General features: G+C 32.2%; 4 protein-coding genes across 9 annotated transcripts in view; 2 read left to right on the top strand and 2 right to left on the bottom strand.

The window, feature by feature from the left end:
* Positions 1-110: 110 nt before the first annotated feature.
* Positions 111-10,012, top strand: LOC105836135 (bromodomain adjacent to zinc finger domain protein 1A). Of its 3 annotated transcripts, none has more exons than XM_012679964.3 (14): positions 111-816; positions 1,877-2,015; positions 2,099-2,313; positions 2,582-2,792; positions 2,880-3,109; positions 3,186-3,859; positions 4,074-4,550; positions 4,815-5,314; positions 5,414-6,190; positions 6,272-6,489; positions 6,576-6,751; positions 6,928-7,041; positions 8,130-8,481; positions 9,073-10,012. In XM_012679964.3, the coding sequence occupies exons 1-14, from the start codon at positions 704-706 to the stop codon at positions 9,248-9,250; spliced, it is 4,374 nt and encodes a 1,457-aa protein (XP_012535418.2). In that variant the 5' UTR covers positions 111-703; the 3' UTR covers positions 9,251-10,012. The 3 variants fall into 3 exon arrangements, with proteins under 3 accessions (XP_012535418.2, XP_012535417.2, XP_012535419.2); XM_012679963.3 differs by having other exon boundaries at positions 114-816; positions 9,061-10,012; XM_012679965.3 differs by lacking the exon at positions 6,928-7,041 and having other exon boundaries at positions 116-816; positions 9,061-10,012.
* Positions 10,013-10,287: 275 nt separating this feature from the next.
* LOC105836127 lies at positions 10,288-11,501 on the bottom strand. The gene is made up of 3 exons (XM_012679952.2): positions 11,346-11,501; positions 10,634-10,804; positions 10,288-10,490 (listed from the first exon to the last, which is right to left on the bottom strand). Exons 2-3 carry the CDS (start codon positions 10,794-10,796, stop codon positions 10,411-10,413), a joined length of 243 nt encoding a protein of 80 aa, XP_012535406.1. The 5' UTR covers positions 10,797-10,804; positions 11,346-11,501; the 3' UTR covers positions 10,288-10,410.
* A 734-nt stretch (positions 11,502-12,235) lies between these two features.
* On the bottom strand, positions 12,236-17,478 carry LOC105836134 (signal recognition particle receptor subunit alpha homolog). Its single transcript, XM_012679962.3, has 8 exons — positions 17,234-17,478; positions 16,083-16,452; positions 15,602-15,643; positions 15,305-15,446; positions 14,928-15,066; positions 14,016-14,551; positions 13,124-13,538; positions 12,236-12,750 (listed from the first exon to the last, which is right to left on the bottom strand). Exons 1-8 carry the CDS (start codon positions 17,348-17,350, stop codon positions 12,625-12,627), a joined length of 1,887 nt encoding a protein of 628 aa, XP_012535416.2. The 5' UTR covers positions 17,351-17,478; the 3' UTR covers positions 12,236-12,624.
* A 352-nt stretch (positions 17,479-17,830) lies between these two features.
* The window catches only part of LOC105836133, a 33,983-nt gene continuing 30,646 nt past the window's right edge, over positions 17,831-21,167 (top strand). For 2 of the 4 annotated variants that reach the window (XM_036285831.1, XM_036285832.1), the window contains exon 1: positions 17,838-18,198. The gene's annotated coding sequence lies outside the window, so the exon portion shown is untranslated. Of the gene's footprint in view, positions 18,199-21,167 lie in introns of all 4 variants that reach the window. The other 2 variants (XM_036285834.1, XM_036285833.1) reach the window with 2 other exon arrangements.

Raw genomic sequence — 21,167 nt, 5'->3', positions numbered from 1 at the left:
AGTCTTGAATTCATTCACAGGAGAAACGTATGCGCAAATGCGATAATCTAATAGAAAAGTTGCAAGTTTATTGGTTAAAAGGCATACAATAGCCAATAAACTTCCAACTTTTCTGTAAGAACAGAATTCGACGTTTTTCTTGCGAATGAATTCAAGAGTTGAGCCCCAGCGCGCGAAACGTCAGTTGGCAACGGCGGTCGGTGTTCGTACTATTCGCTATTCGTGGCTTCCGGCTGTCTACAGCACGTACGGCGGGTCAGCCAGGTGTGCGGAGTGCGGAGGCGCGTTAAATTGTGTCTTGCGAGATTGGACGGTTGAACGTTGTTGTCGTCGTCGTTGTCGCGCGCGCGCGGGATCGCCGCGTTATCTTTGTTATGAGATTATCAAGACGTGCCAAGATTGCCGGGAAACCACTCGCCGCGCGGTTACGTTACGCGATCATACCGGATCATCGGCCGATTGGCGGTACCGATAAAGTCCGCGGCCTGACCGTCCCGGTGCTGGTGTCACTTGGCGTACGTCGCGCCTGAGAGCGGGTGAACGAGCGAGCGAGAGGGAGAGCGTACGGAATCGTCCGTGCGCGCGTCCGCGACGCCGATCTTCGCGGCGCGTCGAGAAAGCGAAGGAAGAGAAGAAGGAGGAGCGAAAGAGGAAGGAAAAGTGGATCGTCGCGGTCGTCGTCGTTGCCGTCGCCGTCATCGAAATGCCGCTGCTACGCAAGCAACCGTTCCAACGGCTTCACGTCTCCTCGGACTTCAGGGATGACGACGAGGTGTACCACTGTGAGGTTACGAACGAGATATTCAAGAACTACAAGTGAGTACCAGCGGCGACGAGAACATGATGGACGGTATCCCGCGCTCGGTATTCCGAGATCTCCGTCGTCCGCGTCTCTTGTTGTGTCATCGACGGCGTTTCGCATCGCCGTCATCCGCGAGGAACGGCGGGATATGTTGATGCGCGATTAATTGTTTATCGCAAGTTCGTCTCGCGAACAATGCAACAATTATCCGTCCGAACTCACGATATTGTATAAAAACTACAATCTTGGAATATCTATTATAAGGTTAGATCAGCTTGTGTCTCGATATCTGCTCGGAACAAAATTGCGGGAAATACTTATTGGAAGTTTTTTTTTCACTTTATCTATCGATATCCAAGGAAGACGATTAATCCAAACCTGGATTAACTTAACCGGTGGTTAATTCAGCCGGCAGAATTACCTAACAGCAAAAATTCTTGTTTGAATGATTTGTCCTTTCGATTGAATTCTTTTTCTCATGTGTTAGGCAAAAAGGTTAATAACGTTCGCGTTAACAAAATTGCTCGATGAATTTTGACCGCCGTTTAATTGGAGTTAGGTCAGTTGCCCTATTGTCCATTTCTACATAGATAAGTATAATTAAACTTTAATCTTGATTTGACTTAAATCTCTATTTGTCCCAATTTTTTTTTTTTAGTTCTAATTTTTAGAACTGAGAAAAGATAAGAATATGTTAAACCAAGATTAAAGTTAATCTGCATTGATAAAAATATACACCAATAAAAGTTAAATTTTATTCAAAAAGTATGTGCTCTTTGCATGAATTTTTTTATTTTTCTCAAACTTCAATAGGATAAATGAAAATATCAAACATGGATGAAAGTGGTAATATTAATTTACAGCAATAGATTTTATCTGATAATTAAAATTTATAATTATATAATTTTTAAATAATTATTATACACATAGGTTTCAAAGATCTTTAATAAGTTACATTTAAATATAAATATATATATATATATTTATAAAAAAAATATATAACATTATGTACTTATATTATATGTAAGTTATGTTGCAACATATAATTTATAAACATATAACATTTTCTTACAGTGAATTTTGTGAGCGAATTATTTTATGCAACTCCCTTATATGGTCATGCAGTATCACAGGTAAGACTAATATGACATTTGAGGAAGCTGTGCAATGCGAAGAAAATGCGAAGAGGAGCTTGAAAGAATTTCCAATGGAGGTATAGAATAATTTTATGTAATATATGTATTAATAACAATTGATATGTATAATCTTATAAAACATTATTTTATATTTTTTTAGTTGCGAATTCCTATATTGTATCTTGCCAGTAAAACAAATAGGTCTTCTTTCAATGAGATGATCGAAGATGTTTATCAGTTTGCAAGAGATCGCTACTTTGTAGGAGAAATGGTAGAGGCTAGCTTTACTGAAGACGCATGGTGTAATTGCCACGTTCTTCAAGTCATTGTACCTACAGAACAGCAAATTAAGACGTATATGAATGAAAATGGCAGGTAAATATTTTTAGTAAATATTAAGTCCATTGAACTTTATTATTTCTGATTACTTATTTTTCTTACATTTACTATTCTAGGTAAACATTTATTCATATAGTTAAGATTTTTTAACACTTAGTTTCTTATAAATTGCAAGTTGTTAAAATAATCAACTAATACTATTTTTATGTAACAAGTTATTAAATATTTTACAATACATTCCAGCATTAACATTACTGTTTTATTTGTTTTTTTAATTTTTTTAAATTCTGTTTTTATTTTTTAGAAGTCTACAGGAACATTATTATCATCCACCAGCGAAATTATTTCGTTACGAGGTAGAACAATTAGATTCTGGCGATTCTGATGTCAGTCAGATTATGATAGTGGAAGCAGCTCAAGTCAGAAGACGAAAGCAACATTACAGTAGAGATCGTAATAAGATATTTCTTCGTCAACTGTGCGAACAAAACGAGAAAGGCATATGGGTTGTCAAGGTTAATATAAAATTATTAATTTAAAATTATGAATATTTAAAGATATTTTTGTAGCTTTGTGAAGTTACTTTTTGTTGTATTGTGTAGGAAAATGTTTTGGAAAAGTATGGGATTAACAAAGTACGTTTTGATACCATTTTTGCTGGAACACTCCCAGATTTTACAGTGCGCATTAAAAAATCCATCAAGCAAAAACAAGAATCCATGGATAAATTTCTCACCACAAATGTTTCGAAGCATAAAGCACTCGATAAAGCAGCGGATCCTTTGAAAAAGGTGAATAACACTGGCGCAGTGAAGAAATTTCGGAAACCAAGGTAAAAGCTATCTTTTAAGGCTTCGTTAAAAGACTAATATAATTTTATTAATATCGCTGAAATATCTTATCAATAGAATGAATGGTAAGTTTAAAGAGGAACTTAAAGCGAAAGCTTTAGAAGAAAAAGCGAAGCGTAAAGAGGAAAGGGCATTAAAAAGCGAGCATAAAAAAGAGAAGAAACAAAAGTTAGCAGCTTTAGCTGCATATATGAAACAATGGAACAAACCGAGAGAAGATCTTGAATGTGAAGATCTCAAACCTATTCCAGAACCTACCGTTATTAAATGTAACATACCAAATGAAAAGTTTGGAGACTTTGCAATGATATTGGAATTTCTTGATTTTTTTAATGAAGAACTGGAGGTTTCCGTCTACTTTCCGGGTGGTTTTAATTTGGAATTGGTAGAGAAAGCATTATTGACCAAAGAAGCATCTGGTCCTTGGAGTGATCTTTTACAACTTTTATTATCAAATATATTTAAATATCAAGCTGAAGAGGACAATGAAATTGGTGCGGAAGCGCCTAATTTGTTGAAGGACATTAGTGCTTACGAAGATGCATCATCAATGGCAAAAATTATTAAACTCGCTACACTAGCTTCTAGATGGTGTTCAACTTATCAGGGATGTAAATTATCGGAACTTACATTAGACCACGTAACTTTGAGTGAAATTTTGAGACAACATTTATTAGGTTCTGGAGGACGTATAAGTGAAGCTGCTTCAAAATGGCGATATTCTCAAAAGGGTACGTATAATGTATTATTTAAGATCAATCCATTAGTTTCCGACTTTTATTTTTGATTTTTTTAACAAAAATTTCTTTAAAAAATTTTTTAATGTTTTGAAAAAATATTAGATACAAATGAAGGGAAAAAAGGGGGAAGATTCTTGTAAATAGAACGGTGGAAAGGATTAATATATTTTCTAAAAAATATTTAATTTAATCTTGTCAATTATAGGTGGCTATACAAATTTTGATGAACCAGCGCTTCTTTTAAGACTAACTGATGCCCCCCTTTTGCGATTGTTGGGCCATCGAAATGTTTGCGAACTTGATTTAGATGACAAAATAAAAATCGTTACATGTTTGATCAATCAGTTACTTACGTTTGCATCGATTCGCGATGCAATCGAGGAGCGATATGAAAAATTGCATCAAGCAAAAAGAGAATTAAAACTATTCTTGCTTGCTGAACAAAAGAAGGAAAAGGAAGAGAAAGAAAAAATGCGAGAACGCGAGAAGGAAGGAAAACTCGAAGAAGAAGAAACGAAACCGAAAAAGATTACGCGTGGTAATTACGAGGAAGAAAAGAAAAAAGAAGAATATGAAAATAAACTGAAAGAACTGCAGCTGGCGGCAAGTGATGACAAAATGATGATTTATTTAGGTTCAGATAGAGCTCATCGAAGATACTGGAGATTTAGATCTATACCAGGTACGTTTGTACATTAAAAAAATAAATTTTAATTTAATTTAAATATACCTATACCAGGTACATTAAAAAAATAATTTTTAAAATTAAATTTTATAATAATTTGTTATCTTCTGTAATATTCTAATATTATTATAAAATTACTTATATTATAAAAAAAATTACTATCAAAAATCTAAAAAATGATTAAAATTCCTCTTATATAAAAATTATTAAGTTCATTAGTTTTAGTAAGTTTATTAATTTTTTAAATTAATCTTGTTATAGGATTATTTGTCGAAAATGACGAACGTTGGCCTGGAAATTGTCTTCCTGAAGGTACCCCACATCATCCAGAGTTGCAAGACAAGGAAGCAACATATGCATACATAAAAAATAAATTTGAAGATGAGTTCAGTGACAAAGAAAATAGTTTCAAAAAATTAAAGAAAACCCCCAAGAAGCTTTTATCCTCTGATAAAAATGGTATCAAATCGCCACGGAAAGAAACAAGTCCCCGAAAAGAATTTAAACAGGATCTTACCAACATTAAAAGAAATTTAGTACTGTGTACAGGAGACAAAGATTGTCCTGTTCATTGCAAAAGATCAACAGTAAAGTGGAGCTTTTATGGAAGTTTAGCACCAGAGGATTTTCAAGCACTAATAAATAGCTTAAGTACAAGGGGTGTTAGGGAGAGTGAGCTTAGAAATAATCTTTTACAAGAGATGAAAGATTTGCTTGTCGTAATTGATGAATGTCCTAAACACAGGCTAAATTCTGAAGTTGTAAGTACATTTTTATATAGTTTATTAGTATGTTATCTGCATTTTATATGTAATTATACGCGTTTAAAGGATGAGAAGTAAATAGATATTCATATGTAGTTTTCAGACTCCAATAGAATGCAATATAATAAGGTGGTTAAGAAAAATAAATATGAAAATTCGAACTTGAGTTTTCCTTCTGATGTGTCGATTGACGATGTAATGGAATTGACTTTGAGAGATCACATTTTGGATTTTGAAGACAAAATTAACGCAGGTTGTCTGGGAAACCTTAAGATTATCGATCGTACCGCTTGGAGGAACGCAATTAATCAAAGAAGTTATGACAAACAGTGCGACAAATTGATGTGTGCTGGTAGTGAAGTAGACATAGATACACCTTCTAATGTCCTGATAGACAAGATAAGGAATGAATCTAAACACAGTAGACCCGGTACCCCTGATTCTGAAGTTGGAAGTATTAGCATAAATACTTACAAAGATCCTGGCATGTACTTAGGTTTACCCAGTGACGATGAAATGGTGCCTGATCAAAAACAACAGGCGACTATTAAACAATTAGCTTGCTCCATTTTGCAATTGTCCCATGCCATAGAACAAAGGTATTTACAAAGACCGTTGGGACCTGATCAAAAAGGCAAGAAATGGTCGGGCGAGGAGGTACGAGAGAGATGGGAACAATCGTTAATAGCATCTACAAACTGGTCCCAGTTATTCGTTCACTTGAGTACCTTGCATAATAGCGTCGCGTGGCACAAAAGTGCGTTAAATGCTCAGTGTCGTATTTGCCGAAAACGTAAGGATGCGGAGAACATGTTGCTTTGTGACGGGTGCAATAGGGGACACCATCTTTATTGTCTAAAACCGAAACTTACTGTAATTATTACATATACTGATGCTTTCAAAATGATGACTGAAATATCATTTTTTTGTCATAACATTTTTTTTTATATACAGGCTGTACCATCGGGAGATTGGTTTTGTACAGCGTGCAAACCACCAGAGATAAAACCCAAAGAAAAAACTCGAAAACGGAAAGGATTTGAAGATGAGATCGAGGATGAACCGATATTGACCAAAGAGACGCGACACAATCGTGCGAAACGTGTAGCACCCAGTGACGATGAAGGCGAGCAAGACGACGATCAAGAAGACGAGGAAAGTGAAGAAGATATGTAAGTTAATTTCTTCACAGCATTGAAATTTGTCATTTTAATTATTACTGTTAATGTTTTTATTTTTAATTTTTGTTTTACTTTAGAAACATACAACTAGATAACTTATGCGCGTCATGTAAAAACGGTGGAAAATTGATTGCTTGCAATACATGTCCAAATCGTTACCATTTGGAATGCGTGGAACCGCCGTTGTCAAGAGCTCCTAGAGGAAGATGGTCTTGTACCAAGTGCAAGGCTAAAAGAAGGAGCGCAACAAAAGGTAATGGAGAAATAACGGAAGAATATACGGACGAAAATATCTTAATAGGAGTTCCCACTGTAATCTGAGAAAAAAATTTTTTCGCGTTTAATGTAGATCGAATTTCTAAGGGTATAGACAAGTTGTTATAAGGTTATTATAAAGAAATTTCTTAGGCGTTAAAATTATGTTGATAGTGAGGGGGCGTGAAAGGGAAAGAGACAAGGAGAGGCTGTGCGCAGCAGCAGCACGCTCTCGCATCCATGGCTTTGCCAAGAGCCTCCTCACTACAGAATCTACAGACTGGGACGGTCTGTATAGTATTTTTTCATTGTGTGTATATATCTATATTTGTAACATCTTCATGACCGATCTTTTTTTTTAAGTGCTGCACGTTAAAAAGAGAACAGGGTCTGTTCATCATTGATGTCTAAACAATTAAAAAATTTTTTTGAGATAGAGTATATGAATATCTAAACGATAAATTATTATTAAAAAATAAATTATTTAAAAATTTGTCAATATTATCTTCCATTTTCTAATTTTTATTTTATTTTTAATTATTTCATTAAATGTTTTCCTGCATTGTCAATTATATCTTTGTAAAGACATTTCTTTTCTATTATATATCTACAATAAAAATCTGCACGCACAAATTAATATAAGTAATAAATAAAATAATTACTATGGACTTTAACAAATCTGGATTAATTTTATAATGTTTATTCAAGTGTATAAATTATCTTATAGAATTTTACATTTAGTAAAATATAATAAAATTGAATTCTTTCGATTAAATTTGAAAGAAAATCTACATATATTTGCACGATACATGCGCACATACAAATTTGCATACATGCATACAATTCTTGTCTTTTGAGCAAAATGGGACTTATTATTGTGGACAGATCCTAACATCCCTGTCATGCAAATGCTTGATACATCTTATCATATTGGCAATGAAATTCGTAAGCGATTGCTAACCCATATCTACATCACATGAATACATCACATCGATAGAACTTTAGTTTTTAGTATAGACTTCAAGTGATTGTTAAGTTTGGGTTTTAGCAGAAAGAAACTGACTTATAATCTTTAGACAATGTTTTCTGACTTAAATTTTCGTCTTTAATAACACACAATTGTCTTGTGTCTCAAGTTTCAACTAAAAACTTGTTTTGTTTGTGATTACTGACAAATCACTTTATAACATAACAAAAATATTAATTTTTTATACAATTTTATATAATAATTTTTATATAATTTTTATACATAATAAGAATATACATAGCACATATAATAATAAATGATATTGTCTTAAAATTACAAGTCCTAAACTGTTCTGTTTCCCAATTTCGACAAAATGTAATATGCTAATACGAACATTTTTGATGTACAGACAGCAGCGCGTCGGATGACACCGAACCGAGACAAACGCGACGTGCGACGAAGAGAGCCGCCGAGATCGAACATGAAGGGGATAAGAATTCAATAAAGGGTTCTATGACTAAACTGCAAGAATTATTGAATGATATTAGGCATCACAGAGATTCGTGGCCGTTTTTGTCGCCCGTTACGAAAGACGAAGTTCCAGATTATCACGATATTATCTCTAATCCGATGGACTTTGGAACTATCAAGCATAAGCTTGGTAATGGCGACTACGAAACAGTAAATAAATTCTTTAGCGATTGCCAATTGGTCTTTGACAATTGCGGTTTGTACAACAAGGAACATAGTTCTGTGTACAAGTACGTATCAACATTATATTTATTTGTTTCATGTAAGTTCGGATGCCAGAGATTACAATGTTGATTAATATAGTATTAACTTATATATGTTTCATCTATTAGTGGTAATTGTATCATACACATTTGTTTTTAATTAACATCGTACAATTATTATTAATAACAAAATAATACAAATTAACGCGCCTTTATCATCCTTTGTATCATTTGTATATTAACCTGAGGTAAGTAAATTATTAATATAAAATGTAATTCGAATCAGATCAATAGAATATTTTACATAAATGTAATAAAATATAACAAATAAACATTTAAGGTTTGTAATAATTGGTAACATTATTTTTACACAAAAGGCTAATTTACACGTTATAGATAGATTAAATGTGATTAACTTTTTGATTGTTTATTGGAAAGACTCTACTTCTCTTACATCTTTTTGCAAAATTTGTGAACGCGTTTTGATCGTAATTTTTAGTACAAGTAAGAGGTTTTACTGTTATTGTTGATGTAAGTAATCTTTGGCCTCCGAACCAGTTTGGGAATGTGCATGTAAGAAGCGAGGCTATGTCTTGTTAAAAATAGTTACGTGTACAGTGCAGGTATGCGGTTACGCAAGTACATCGAGAAACGCTGCAAGGAGTTAGGCTTGAATTTCGATGAGGCATCTTCTCAAGAGGAGAGCAAGATCAAGAGGCCTCGATTGGAAATTGTCGATGAAAACGACACGTCGGAAAGCGAGGACGACGAAAGGGAAACGCGAAAGAAAAGATAGAATAAAGAAGATTAGATATATATTATATATTTGATTACGATGCATACTCACGTGAAAAATTCAAGTCTAGAGCCACTCATATTTTATATATTTTCAACTCACCATTTACGTGGACTTGTATACCGATTATTAAGCGGTCGAGAGATTCTGTGTGTAGCTCAAGACATTTGTATAAATTATATACTTTGACTCTTTCGATAGAGTAATATAAAATTATACTGACAATTCATATGGAATATAGTACAATGAGAAATTATTCTTCAAAATTTGTTATAAAAATATACGGAAAAAATTTCTGTCGACTTCTTCGAGACATGTAATAAAGACATACGCAGTATTATTTACAGAAAAAGCATATACATAGCTGCTATATTTTAGATATATATCATTCATGCATAGAGCATTTTCAAAATGACATACAGTCAGTTCCGTTTGCTTCAATCAGTACAAGAATAGCACTAATTTTTTTCGATAATATAATCAAGAGATACTAAATATATTCTCTCATTGATAATTATTTATTTAATATTATTTGCGGCAAGTTGTATACTTATTGCCGTAATTATATTAAGGATCGTTAATTGTAAGTGGCAAGTTACACTATAAATTTTGCTTTCTTCAAGATCGTTTGTCTACGCGAGCTTTAATAATAGAATACTAGCACGCCTTTAAAAAAGAAAAGAAAAGAAAAAACCACATAAGTTATATGTTCATAAAAATTTACGTTTGTAGATCCAGACAATAAAATTGGATACTTTTGTATTGCGTGTTCTGTGACTTATCAACTGAAGAATTATTCCGATTATTCTGTAATGCCCATGTGCAAATTTCTATTTCGTCGATAGTACTTGTTTGTTTTGTATTTTACTTTTTAATATTTTTTGACTTCAGACTTAATGTAATAGCTACCGTACAAAATACGTCAGCTGTATTGCGCGGTAATTAAAAATGTTTTTTAGTCATGTATATTTTATATTGTTTTGATAACAAATTTTCAAATAGATTTTTTCAAACAATTCTACCGTCTCTAGAAATCATTTTATATGTATGAGATTAAAGATTTATTTCTTCTAATTGATTAGAGAAAAGATTACAATTTCTTTTTCTCTTACATATTTTTGTTTTAACGTACATAGCATTCTAATGATTATAACTTTACTTTAATGATGGGGTCCCGGAGGTCCATGGAACATTTCTTGATGGATCTTATTCCATTTTGCAACATTCTCTGGATTATATGCTGAAAACAGGTAGTAGATATATATTAGAAAAGAATAATTTATATTTAAAAATTACACATTGTCAATATGCATTATTTTTGTGTAAATATTAGAAAAAGTAAAGTATGTATGTATATATATGTATTGAGTTTTAAACACTCACATAATTTTTGAATTTTATAAAATATAGGTACTGATGCGAGTGCGCCAATTAGCAAATATTTATACATCCAACTGTGCTGCAGGTAATATTTATATGGAAACTGGGCGATTTTTGCACCTAAGGTGTATGGATATTTCATGGGTCGATGTGTTTCTTGCGACATGTTGGTGTCTGTAATAAACATATTAATTGGTATGAGTTCTTTTGCGCCCGACATGATGTAACATACACAACAGGGAATCAATCATGCAATTTTACATGAAATTGCACATTTCATGAGTTTTCGTCCATCAACACAATATTAACAAAAATTCTTATTGGTATCACAAAATTAAAGTTTTACATGAAATTACATGGATCAATTCTTTGGTGCAAAAGATCTCGGCGCGATTGCAAAGTGTCAAGTAGTCATTAGATGTAAACCTAACCTATATAAATTCTGCAAAAAGATTTATTGTTATAAATTAAAATCAGATATGAATAGAGATTGCACCCAATTTACATTAGTAACGCAAATATAATAACTTTAGAATAGCCTGATTTATATTAAATGATCGTCAAAGAAAATGGCATATGTATGACAATCTAACCTCACTTGTTGCTGGTTATAAATGCTGTTATAAATTATAAAATAAAAAAAATTCTCTTAGATTTTATGCCTTTTAATAACTTTATATTTAATGTGCGATTTTTAAATGTTTTAATTACTTACTATTTCGAATTTATGTTCTATGACGACAATTGCGTGAAATTATGTAATATAGACTTCTCTCTCAAATCGCAAGCGCTACATGCGATCAGAGATGATCAGAGAGGAACTTGTGAGCAGTAGAGAGCGGTCATCGTGTCGTTTCATCCAACAGCCTCTGTGTGCACAAAATGTGCACATTGAACTACTAAGTCAAATATCTATGAATTCCGTAGATAATGTACATGACTTTTTAGGTCTCTTCTATGCTATGTCCACGTTTATTTGGTTCTGTTTCATGCTATACCCGTAAATTTTACAATTATATGCATGCATTCATATTTTAAATCTGTTTTATGCAAATGTGCATAATCGTGTTCTATAAATGTGCAATACCCCATATACATGATATAAATTCAATTAATTGATTTGATAAAAATACACTCACCGATTGCTGTCGCTGCTCCTACTGCTGATGCTGCTGCTGCTACTGCTATAATATTAGGACTATTAGGTAAATTGTCTTACTGTTCTATTGTTTTATTGTCTTCTCTACATAATGATGTAAAGTAAATGCGCCAATTATAAGAATATTTATACAAAATTTATTTATAATAATTTTTTATTAAAATATTTAACAATAAACTTGATGATCAAATAATTGAATGATTAAAATCAACTGACGGAATTATAGTGAAGCAAAATTCTTTTCCTCCCTTGATTGGTTACATTATGTTATATTGTTTCCTATTTTTTCACTATTTTTACTTATTTTTACTAGTTACATTTACGAATCGAAGCAAAAAAAAATTAAAACTCTTAAAGTTTATATAAATTATACAGATTTTTAATTTAATTTTAAGTCTTTTTTGAAAAATGTGTCAAAGTTAGCAATAATTATCTTACAAAATAAATTTTTAAACTGTAAAATATCCAACTTTATTTGACAAATACAATCGTTTGCAATACATCGCAAATTAAAAGCACAATTAGTCCTTTTTTCCTTTTCCTTAATAACAGATTTTTTAAATTTATGTAACAACAGCATGTCACAACAATTTCGCAAAATTCTATATAGTCAGGTTCTCGTATTTATTTATCAGGCCCCAAGTTAGTTTGTTCTATTCTTGATATTTTCTTCACTTTTCATTCTGTTGATTTGGTCAAATAAATTAATCATATAACTTAGTCCCAAATATAATACAAAAACTCTAATTGTAATATCAATGTGTAACAAAGAATGAAATTTATATATGCTACAGGTAAGATACCTGTAGAGGCTTATTATTGCTCATAACATTTTTTATTTCATCAAAGCATGTACCACTGCTTTGGCATTCAATGATTTTAGATCGGTGTAAGTTTGGCCGGTTCCAACAAAAACAATAGGTTGACCAGTGATGTATGTCATTGTGATAGCTGCGCCGACCTGCAATTGATGTTCACATATATGAGAAATTGTAAATATAATTATAATGCAATAAAAAATTAATACATGTAATAGATTAATAGATAGAATAAAAGTTTATTTAATAGATATGCACATATATATTTACTATGCATTACTACAAATACAATAACATTTTATTATATATTTATATTTAATTATATTTATTTATATTATTTTAAAGAATTTTATTTTTTAGTTTCAAGAAAATTAATTGTCTCACAAAGTAAAATTTTTGTAAAACAAATATTATACTTCTACAGAATTTTTAATTATATATTCATATTTCAGAAGTTAAAAACTTCAAAAGTGTTCTACAAAAAAATGTAAAATTATACATAAAAGAAACCTTTACCTTATCATCAATTGTATCAAATTTCGTCAACACAATACCATCGATGATATGAGGATTGGCGGATTGACTATAATCTGCCAAAGCCTGATTGAATTTCACCAATTGATCCACAGCCTCATTACCAACGAGAGCTTCCCCGACAAATAATACCAAGTCTGGCTCGTTTACTTTAATCAGCTTTGCCAGAGCTCGCATCAACGGTTCGTTATCTTGCATTCTGCCAGCAGTATCGACCAATACAACGTCGATCCTGGAATCCTTCGCAAAGCGTATCGCTTCCATGGCAATACCCGCGGCATCCTTACCGTAACCTTTTTCATACAGCTGCACCATCGACTGATTTCCATGTTTCTCTGGTGGATGTAGAGCGTTCAGATGTCGCATGTGCGTTCTCAATTGTTCGACAGCACCAGCTCTAAATGATAAAATTTTTGTTATTACAGACTATCGATTGTTCAAGTATATATATTAACTTGTTAGAATTTATATTATATAGACTGAGAGAGAGAGAGAGAGAGAGAGAGAGAGAGAGAGAGAGAGAGGCGAGTTAGGGAGTTCTAAAAATTAAATATTATTAATATATATTAATGTGTTTATAAAACTTTATCGTTATATTAGCATGAAATCATCTTTTATTCTCTTCATTATCGTAAGGTCTTTAATTGTGTGTGAAAGAATTTTAAGCTCTGCTAATTCTAAGATCTCATCTAAAAATGCAGAAAGTTATTTTAGATTCTCTTAAGAACAAGAAATTAATATTTCAGAAAATATTTATTTCAAAAGCAAAATGTTTTAAATAAAAAAATTCGTGTGCATATTTGAAGAAAAAAAGAGATCTTGTGTTTAAAAACACGTGTTAAAAAATATTTATAATAAGATAATATTCACTTACCGGAATGTATCACATGCAGCTATCAGTACGCGAAAATTGTTCTCTATTAACCAGAAACAGATTTTTGCCAGATTTGTCGACTTGCCAACCCCATTGACACCGCAGAAGGTCATCACGTAAGGCTTGTTACTTTTCTTCGCTTCTAAAGCATCTCGTAGAATATCGATTCTCCTCTTGGGCGACAATATTTGTACCAGAGCGTCTGTTAGGGTGGCCTTCACGGTGTTTGTCACACTATCAAAGGTGCCGAGTATCTTCCCTTCTAGTTTAGTGCCGACAGAATCGCATAACTTCTGCGCGATATCCGCGGCGACATTCTTAGTGATCAGATGATCCTTTAGCTTCTCCAAAACAGGCAACATGTCATCCTGCTTTAGAGATTTGCTGCCAACCAAGCTCTTGAACATAGAGAACATACTCGTTTTCTTCTGTACTTGCTGCTTGGATTGCTGCTCTATCTCCTCCTGATCGGAACTATCCTCAGATTCGCTGTTCACTTCGAGATCGCGTATGCTACCTTTCATCTGTCCAACGAGCTACAGAAAATAATAAAAATATAAATAATATAAATATTAAAATATAAACAATAAATTTTTGTAATTCACAATTTCTTCAGCTAAAAATCAGTTCAATGTATCCTTTTTCTTCCACATTTCTCTCTTTCTCCTTATTCATTTTATTACAATTATATATTTTTACCTTTATCATAAGCATTGACTTATTCTATATTCGTTTTTGCATATAAATTGTTTGAAATTTCATTTTTCAAAAATTAAAGAATTAAGACTAAAACCTGATTATTAACCGGAGATATTAATCAAAGAGATGCATAAGCCTGTCAATTTAATAGAAATAGAAAATAGACAACTTTTCAATAAATTTTGCATTAAAAGAATAAAAAAAAAATATTACAGCTGTATTGGCTGCCACATAATCATCATTCTCTTCAGGTTTATCTTTAGTTCGCTCTAGTGTAGCAAGATCCTTGGTAGTGCCACCCAATTCCCAGATGCGTGGTTTCTTGCCAGCTTTCTCAGGTTTAGGACTTTTCCTAATATAATATTTGTTGTTATTATAATATTTATTAATTTTCAAACTTACATGTTTCATACATATTGTCAATGTAAAATAGAAATTTACAAAATTAAAATTAAAATAATACAACTTACATTAAATGTTCAATAGAATTAGTTAAATTACAGTTAAATTATAATAATTATAGTTTCTAATTTGATTAATTTGGAAGATTACTTTCTTTAGATTAAAGAGAGTGTAAAGAATATGCTTACTGTTTGTCAGCTTTCTTCTTTTGCCCCGCCATTTTTTGAGCGAGCTTTATACGATTGGCGATTAGTGTTTCCTCATTAAGTTCCCCGTTATGTTCCATTTGTTGTTTTGGCAATTCCTGTTTTGGAACATCTTGAATTTTTGCTGCAACATTAAGATAGATTTAATTTGATACACAAAATTAAAAAATTTCAAAACTTTAACAAAATAAAGTTATGTTCGTTAATTTCATTATTTTATTTGTGCAATACTATGTGTATAATATGCAATATCACATGCAAGGATTTAGTACTACTTACTGTGATAATCCCCATTACAGTTATTCACTTTCTTCCTTTTACCTAGAAACCAAGAAGAAAATTCCCATTGTTTTACCCAGAGTATTATCCAGAAATTGAAAGGAGAAAGTTACTAAATAAAAACAGCTTATAATTCTAAATTAAATGTTACGTAAATTTGCTTACTGTTTCATATTGCAAAAATAAAAAGCGCGCGATACTCCTATACTTCTAATACTACACTATACTTCTTTTTTCCTGAAGATGTTGTTAATGTATAAATTTTACTTTCGTAAGTTCTGAATTTTCCCCTATATACAGCAAACCTGAATATTACGAATGACTACAAATAACATTCGCCTTTCCTTCAATCCTTTCTTTTATAAATCAGATTTTATAGATTAGATTAGATTTTGAAGTTTGTTTTTCAAAAATAAGCAAAAAGCAATTTACACTCTGTTATTAGATTGCAATTGTTATACTGTTAGTTCTGCAGATGTACCTTGTTTCCTATCGTCTTTCTCGTCTTTTCTCTCAATCATACTAGCGACAGTCTTTTTAGATTTCTGACTCTCATCAAAAGTGCGCATTTGCTTCGGTATCTTAGCCTGTGAGCGTGACCAGTGTTCAGCCCGTTCCAGTACTATATGATAGGATTGTTCAAAATCAAAGTTGCTGAACCAGTTGGAGTTCTCGAGCTCATTCTTGAAGCGATCCCTAAACTCTAAATGGATGTCATTCAGGAATTTATCCACATAAGATAACTGCAGTATCTTCTGATATGCCACCACAAATACCAACTCGAATTCATTGTCGAGTTTATACTGTAGTCGTAAGGAGTCATGCTCAAAAATGTGGTTCCCTGTACGTTCCTGAAAAATCAGAAAGCTTTTTTTAAATTTTATCTTTTTAAATAATATAAATAGAAATTTCAATAACATGTTATTATAAACGAGATAAAAACAAATTTATTTGAGATAATACTGAATTCTTCAATTTAGTTTTATTTACTTTTGATATTTTATATAAAAATGTCTTTCTATTCTAATTTATTTGAGTAATAATTATTTTTTATCTGGAATAATAAGCTAAGCTAGAGCTAAGATTTAATTCAAGAGTCAACTGACATTTATTTTTCCAGATAAAAAATAATTATTACTCAATTAAATAAATTATTTAGAGAAAAATAAAATATAAGAAACTTATTTTTCATTACATTTCCTCATTTTATATAATTAGATTCTATAGAATATAGAGAATCTTTCATATAGCAATTAATTTTGACAACCCCAACCATATGGTGTATTTAAACTAATAACCTCATTCTTTGCTCATAAGTACAATTAGTTCACGAATTCAAAACCATCAGCACACTACGAACAGTTTTAAGTAAAGCTTCGTGTCTTTTTTTTTTATTATACTATTATTTGTAAAAATAATAAATCAAAAAGAACTTGGAAAGTTTATAAAGACGTAAAAATAGATTATCTGCAAAACTGCGGTATTTTTAAAATAAACGAGATTATTGAGGATGGATGAATCGGAAATGGTCAGAGCGTGAGTTCAACGCGAAAAAATTGCGTCGCGCAATTTAGGGCCAAAGGTTGAATCACCAGACGTTGCCTGTCAAATGGCAGATTTTCGCGTACTCACCTGCAATATGACACTCCTTATCAGGGCATTGACGCTGGGCGCGAAAATCTGAGACGTGCTTTGGAAGCACCAGAGCACTATGCCACCCTTGCTGAATATCGTGAAAAGATCGAGCATGATCTCACGATGCTTTGAACGAGAGTATAGGAGAAAGAAAAAACGAGAGAGAGCTTGTCCCCCCCCGGACACGGCCACACGACTTTCGTCGACCTAACCTATCGACGAAGCGGCTCGCTTACACGTCAGATCGGAGTCATTAAATGTCAGTGCTGCCAATTCGCTCCGTGTCACATATAATAGACAATAATATTAAATTAATTTAATCAGCAATTGATGATTTCTCTCATGTTTATTTTTGCCAATGTATGAATACATTTTAAATTTCGGTTTATCTTATCTATTAAAAGATATCTTTAAAATTTAGTTAAGATTTAATGTAAAGATATTTTTACACATAAAGGTAAAGAATAAACTGAGATTTTTCAACTAATTAATATTTTTTTAATTATCTAGTTCTAGGAATTAGAAAAGAATAAAGAGTAAGTTAAACCGAAATTAAAGTTAATCTACATTTATAATTGTTTTTTAAAAATATTTAATATACTCAATCTAATATTAATTATTATTGTCGTCAATTGGAATGCTCATTATTGTTAATTGAATTGTTGAATTTTCAGCTAAGTTCACGTTGGATGTTCGACCTCTCCGATTCGACCCGGGCGAACATCGAGTTGGCGACACCGTCGCGAGTTGCCAGTCGATTGATCGCTAACTTCAGACCGGTAAAGTCTGGAGCAGTCGATGTGAGTCGATGGCAGTCGATGCAACTTATATGTACGGTTACGATGCTGATTGTGATGTTTGTTGTATAAATTCTACTGTCGACACCGGAGAGGAGAGAGTTTGCGTATCCAGTGCCGCGTTCGCGGTCGTTGACGAGGTCCTTCTTCGGATCTGCATTAGTCGTGAGTAACGCGATATATTTTATTCTATACTCGTAAGCGGAACACGCGAGTTCACGTACGAGCGGACGCTTGCCTCGTCTATGGCGGCGCAATGTCTTGCGCGTTTGCCCACAGCAATCTCACCTCGGAAACATTCCCGGGAATCGAAATCAGTTTATAATCGGCATAACTTCGGCGAGGCTCGGTAGCGAATTTGATGTATTGGCGGTTACTCTGCGCCAATGCATCTTGAAGACTACACGAAGTTGCTCGATGAAAGAGACATAATTCCTTGACCGACGAAGTACCCCGTGTCAGCGTATTTTTTTTTTTTTACGGAACGTAATGCACTGGGCTTCGTTAGACAAAGTGTCTGACGCTTTTCTCTTTAGGGTTACTGCGACCTACTTCCGATTAGCTTATTTGCGTCGATTAATTCCGCTGGCAGAATTGGCCAATAGCTGTTTACCTGTTACGGAATTAATCGACGATTCAATTAATCGGGGTTTGATCGAAGTGGCCCTTTAAGAAAGCTTCAACCAAATCGTCTGATTAATGAATCAGAAATTAATTATGATTATAATTTAATCATACAAAAAATTATAATTTATCACAAATTATGAGCGATTAATGTTGCAAAACTATTTTTTTCCAAATCACAATTAAAATATAGAAAATTTATTTAGAAAAAAAATTGCTCAAGATGTATAGCCGGTAGTATAAAGAATAAAGAAAAAATGATTCAAATGTTGATGAGAAAAGAGAAACGTTACATTTGTCTTATGACTTTCTACGATCTTGACCAGCATTTTCCTAGATCAAAGTTACTCTTACCTATAACGATTTTAATTACGATAACTATTAAATAATTTGTGCTATTTTGTTAATATGAATGGAATGATTTAATTTTTAACTGTTTAACTGTTTAACATATATATATGAAAAGGAGCATTAGATTACAGACAACACAAATCAGAATCATGTAATCAGAAATGTTACGCTAAGCAACTTTGTTGGTTAAATTAATTTCTGGATTAAGTTAATTCGAATTTGGCTGAAGTCACCTGTAGATATCTTCGTGTATATAGCGATTATCATGCACTGGAGCAAAGTTACAGCTGCCAAATTCGCTATTAGCTTTTTATGTATGCAAACTGTTACGAGGTTCTTCGATACAGTTGGTTCTTGTGCCCTCAGTTCCTGTCTGGCCCAAGATGTATAAATCAATCGTATAAAAGAATTTTATACAACAGTTGCAAAATTGTTTTTTCTGCTAAACACAGCCAATGTCTATACATACCTAGAATTAAAAAATGTTATATACTGGTTTCATAGACCAGTCTTCACAACTCGATCTTACATTTAAGATCCTTAAGTAAATGATTTCAGGCATTTTATCGGTTGGATCGAGTCTCAAGATTGCCATGATCAGACTTAAAACAGTTTCCTAAAATCAGACTGTAAATACCATTCTAGGGTAGTTTTGATCTTGTATTTAAAACCGTCTTAAATCTGGTCATGGAGTCTTGAGAATTCATCTAGCTAAGGCACTGAGCATAATTGAGGAATATTAGATATTAGGAATGAGAATTTTAGTTTATAGGAGTCACGTTCGAAAGAATTAAATCACACTGAAACAAATTTTTAGATAATAATGAAATTATTCATAATTTCATTATTAATTTCATTATGATGGAAATGAAATCATCATAATATTCGAAAATGAACGGAAAATAAATACCTATCCATTACTTTTTAAAAGGATAATTCGTTTTTTTTTTTAGATTATTTCGATGATTTCATTTTTAGTAAAACGCAGTCGGATTTTTGTTTGATCTAAATATCCATTTGTTACTTTTCAAAAGGATAGTTTGATCGCATAGTTTTCTCTGCAGTGCAGATATAAATTTAATAAAATGCGATATTACCGTTCTCGTTCAGTTTAGAACTGTGTTTTAAGACCAAAAATTTATTCGGTACGCAGTTTGATGAACTTGAAGATGTATATAAACTTACACAAGAAATATTAATCCTCTGTATATACACTGTATTGTATTTGCCGTCATGCAAACAAATTAAGAGATATTGACCGTTGATTTTTTTGTAATTAACTGTCATTATTGTTGAAAGATTAATTTCAAGCCTTAAATTGAATTGCAATTCGTAGTTTAATTCTATAAAGATATAGTGTTAAGAAAATTTATGTAGTATTAAAAAAAACGTGTTTTAAGTAACACTCCATTTTGTAGGGAAAAAATTTGTTGCAAAATCTGCAAAATCTTATCGCAATAATAATTTCGCTATAAAATATAAATTTATAGCGAGAAAGATACTCAGTTCTATTTTCATGTAGGAGTTAATGCGACACAGGAAATCAATAAGTACATCAAGATACTTTTACACTTGAGCTCTGTATACAATAAAGGAATATTAAACTAGAAATGGAAATTGGAATTTTAGTACCAGGTTTTTTCAATAAACATTGAACACTCTCACACACACGTAACATAAAAATGGATGTGAAGAATGTAAGATAATAAATGTGTCATACAAGACACTATATATCTTATTATTTATCTAAAGTGTTTACTGAGAAAATTGGTTTTAAAATTCTATTCCTATTCCTAATATATTCAATATTTCTCCATTATGCACTGGCATTTAAATCAATTATTAACTTAATATTCATTGCCACTTTATACGGAAGTGAGACTTAAATCCTGACCTAATCTAATCTCTAATTGTTAACAGGATATAGAAAGTATAGTTCTAAGCATTTATGCAATTTAAAGAGGCGATAATTTTCTTCCTTTTTATGAAAGTTACGAAAAAAGGTTGTTTGAATCGCAATTATTTTGTCTTCGACCAGTGTGAGCGATACGATCACGATTGTCGAAAAGATATTTTCGCTTCGAAGTTAAATTGATAAATTCTCTTCCATCTGCAGTGCGTTCAATACGTTATAATTAGCGAGGAAACGATTCGTCATG

Source organism: Monomorium pharaonis, chromosome 4 (assembly GCF_013373865.1).
Source record: "Monomorium pharaonis isolate MP-MQ-018 chromosome 4, ASM1337386v2, whole genome shotgun sequence".
NCBI classification, from domain to species: domain Eukaryota; kingdom Metazoa; phylum Arthropoda; class Insecta; order Hymenoptera; family Formicidae; genus Monomorium; species Monomorium pharaonis.
Note: the sequence above shows the minus strand (reverse complement) of the source record. Positions and strands in the feature narration are given on the sequence as shown.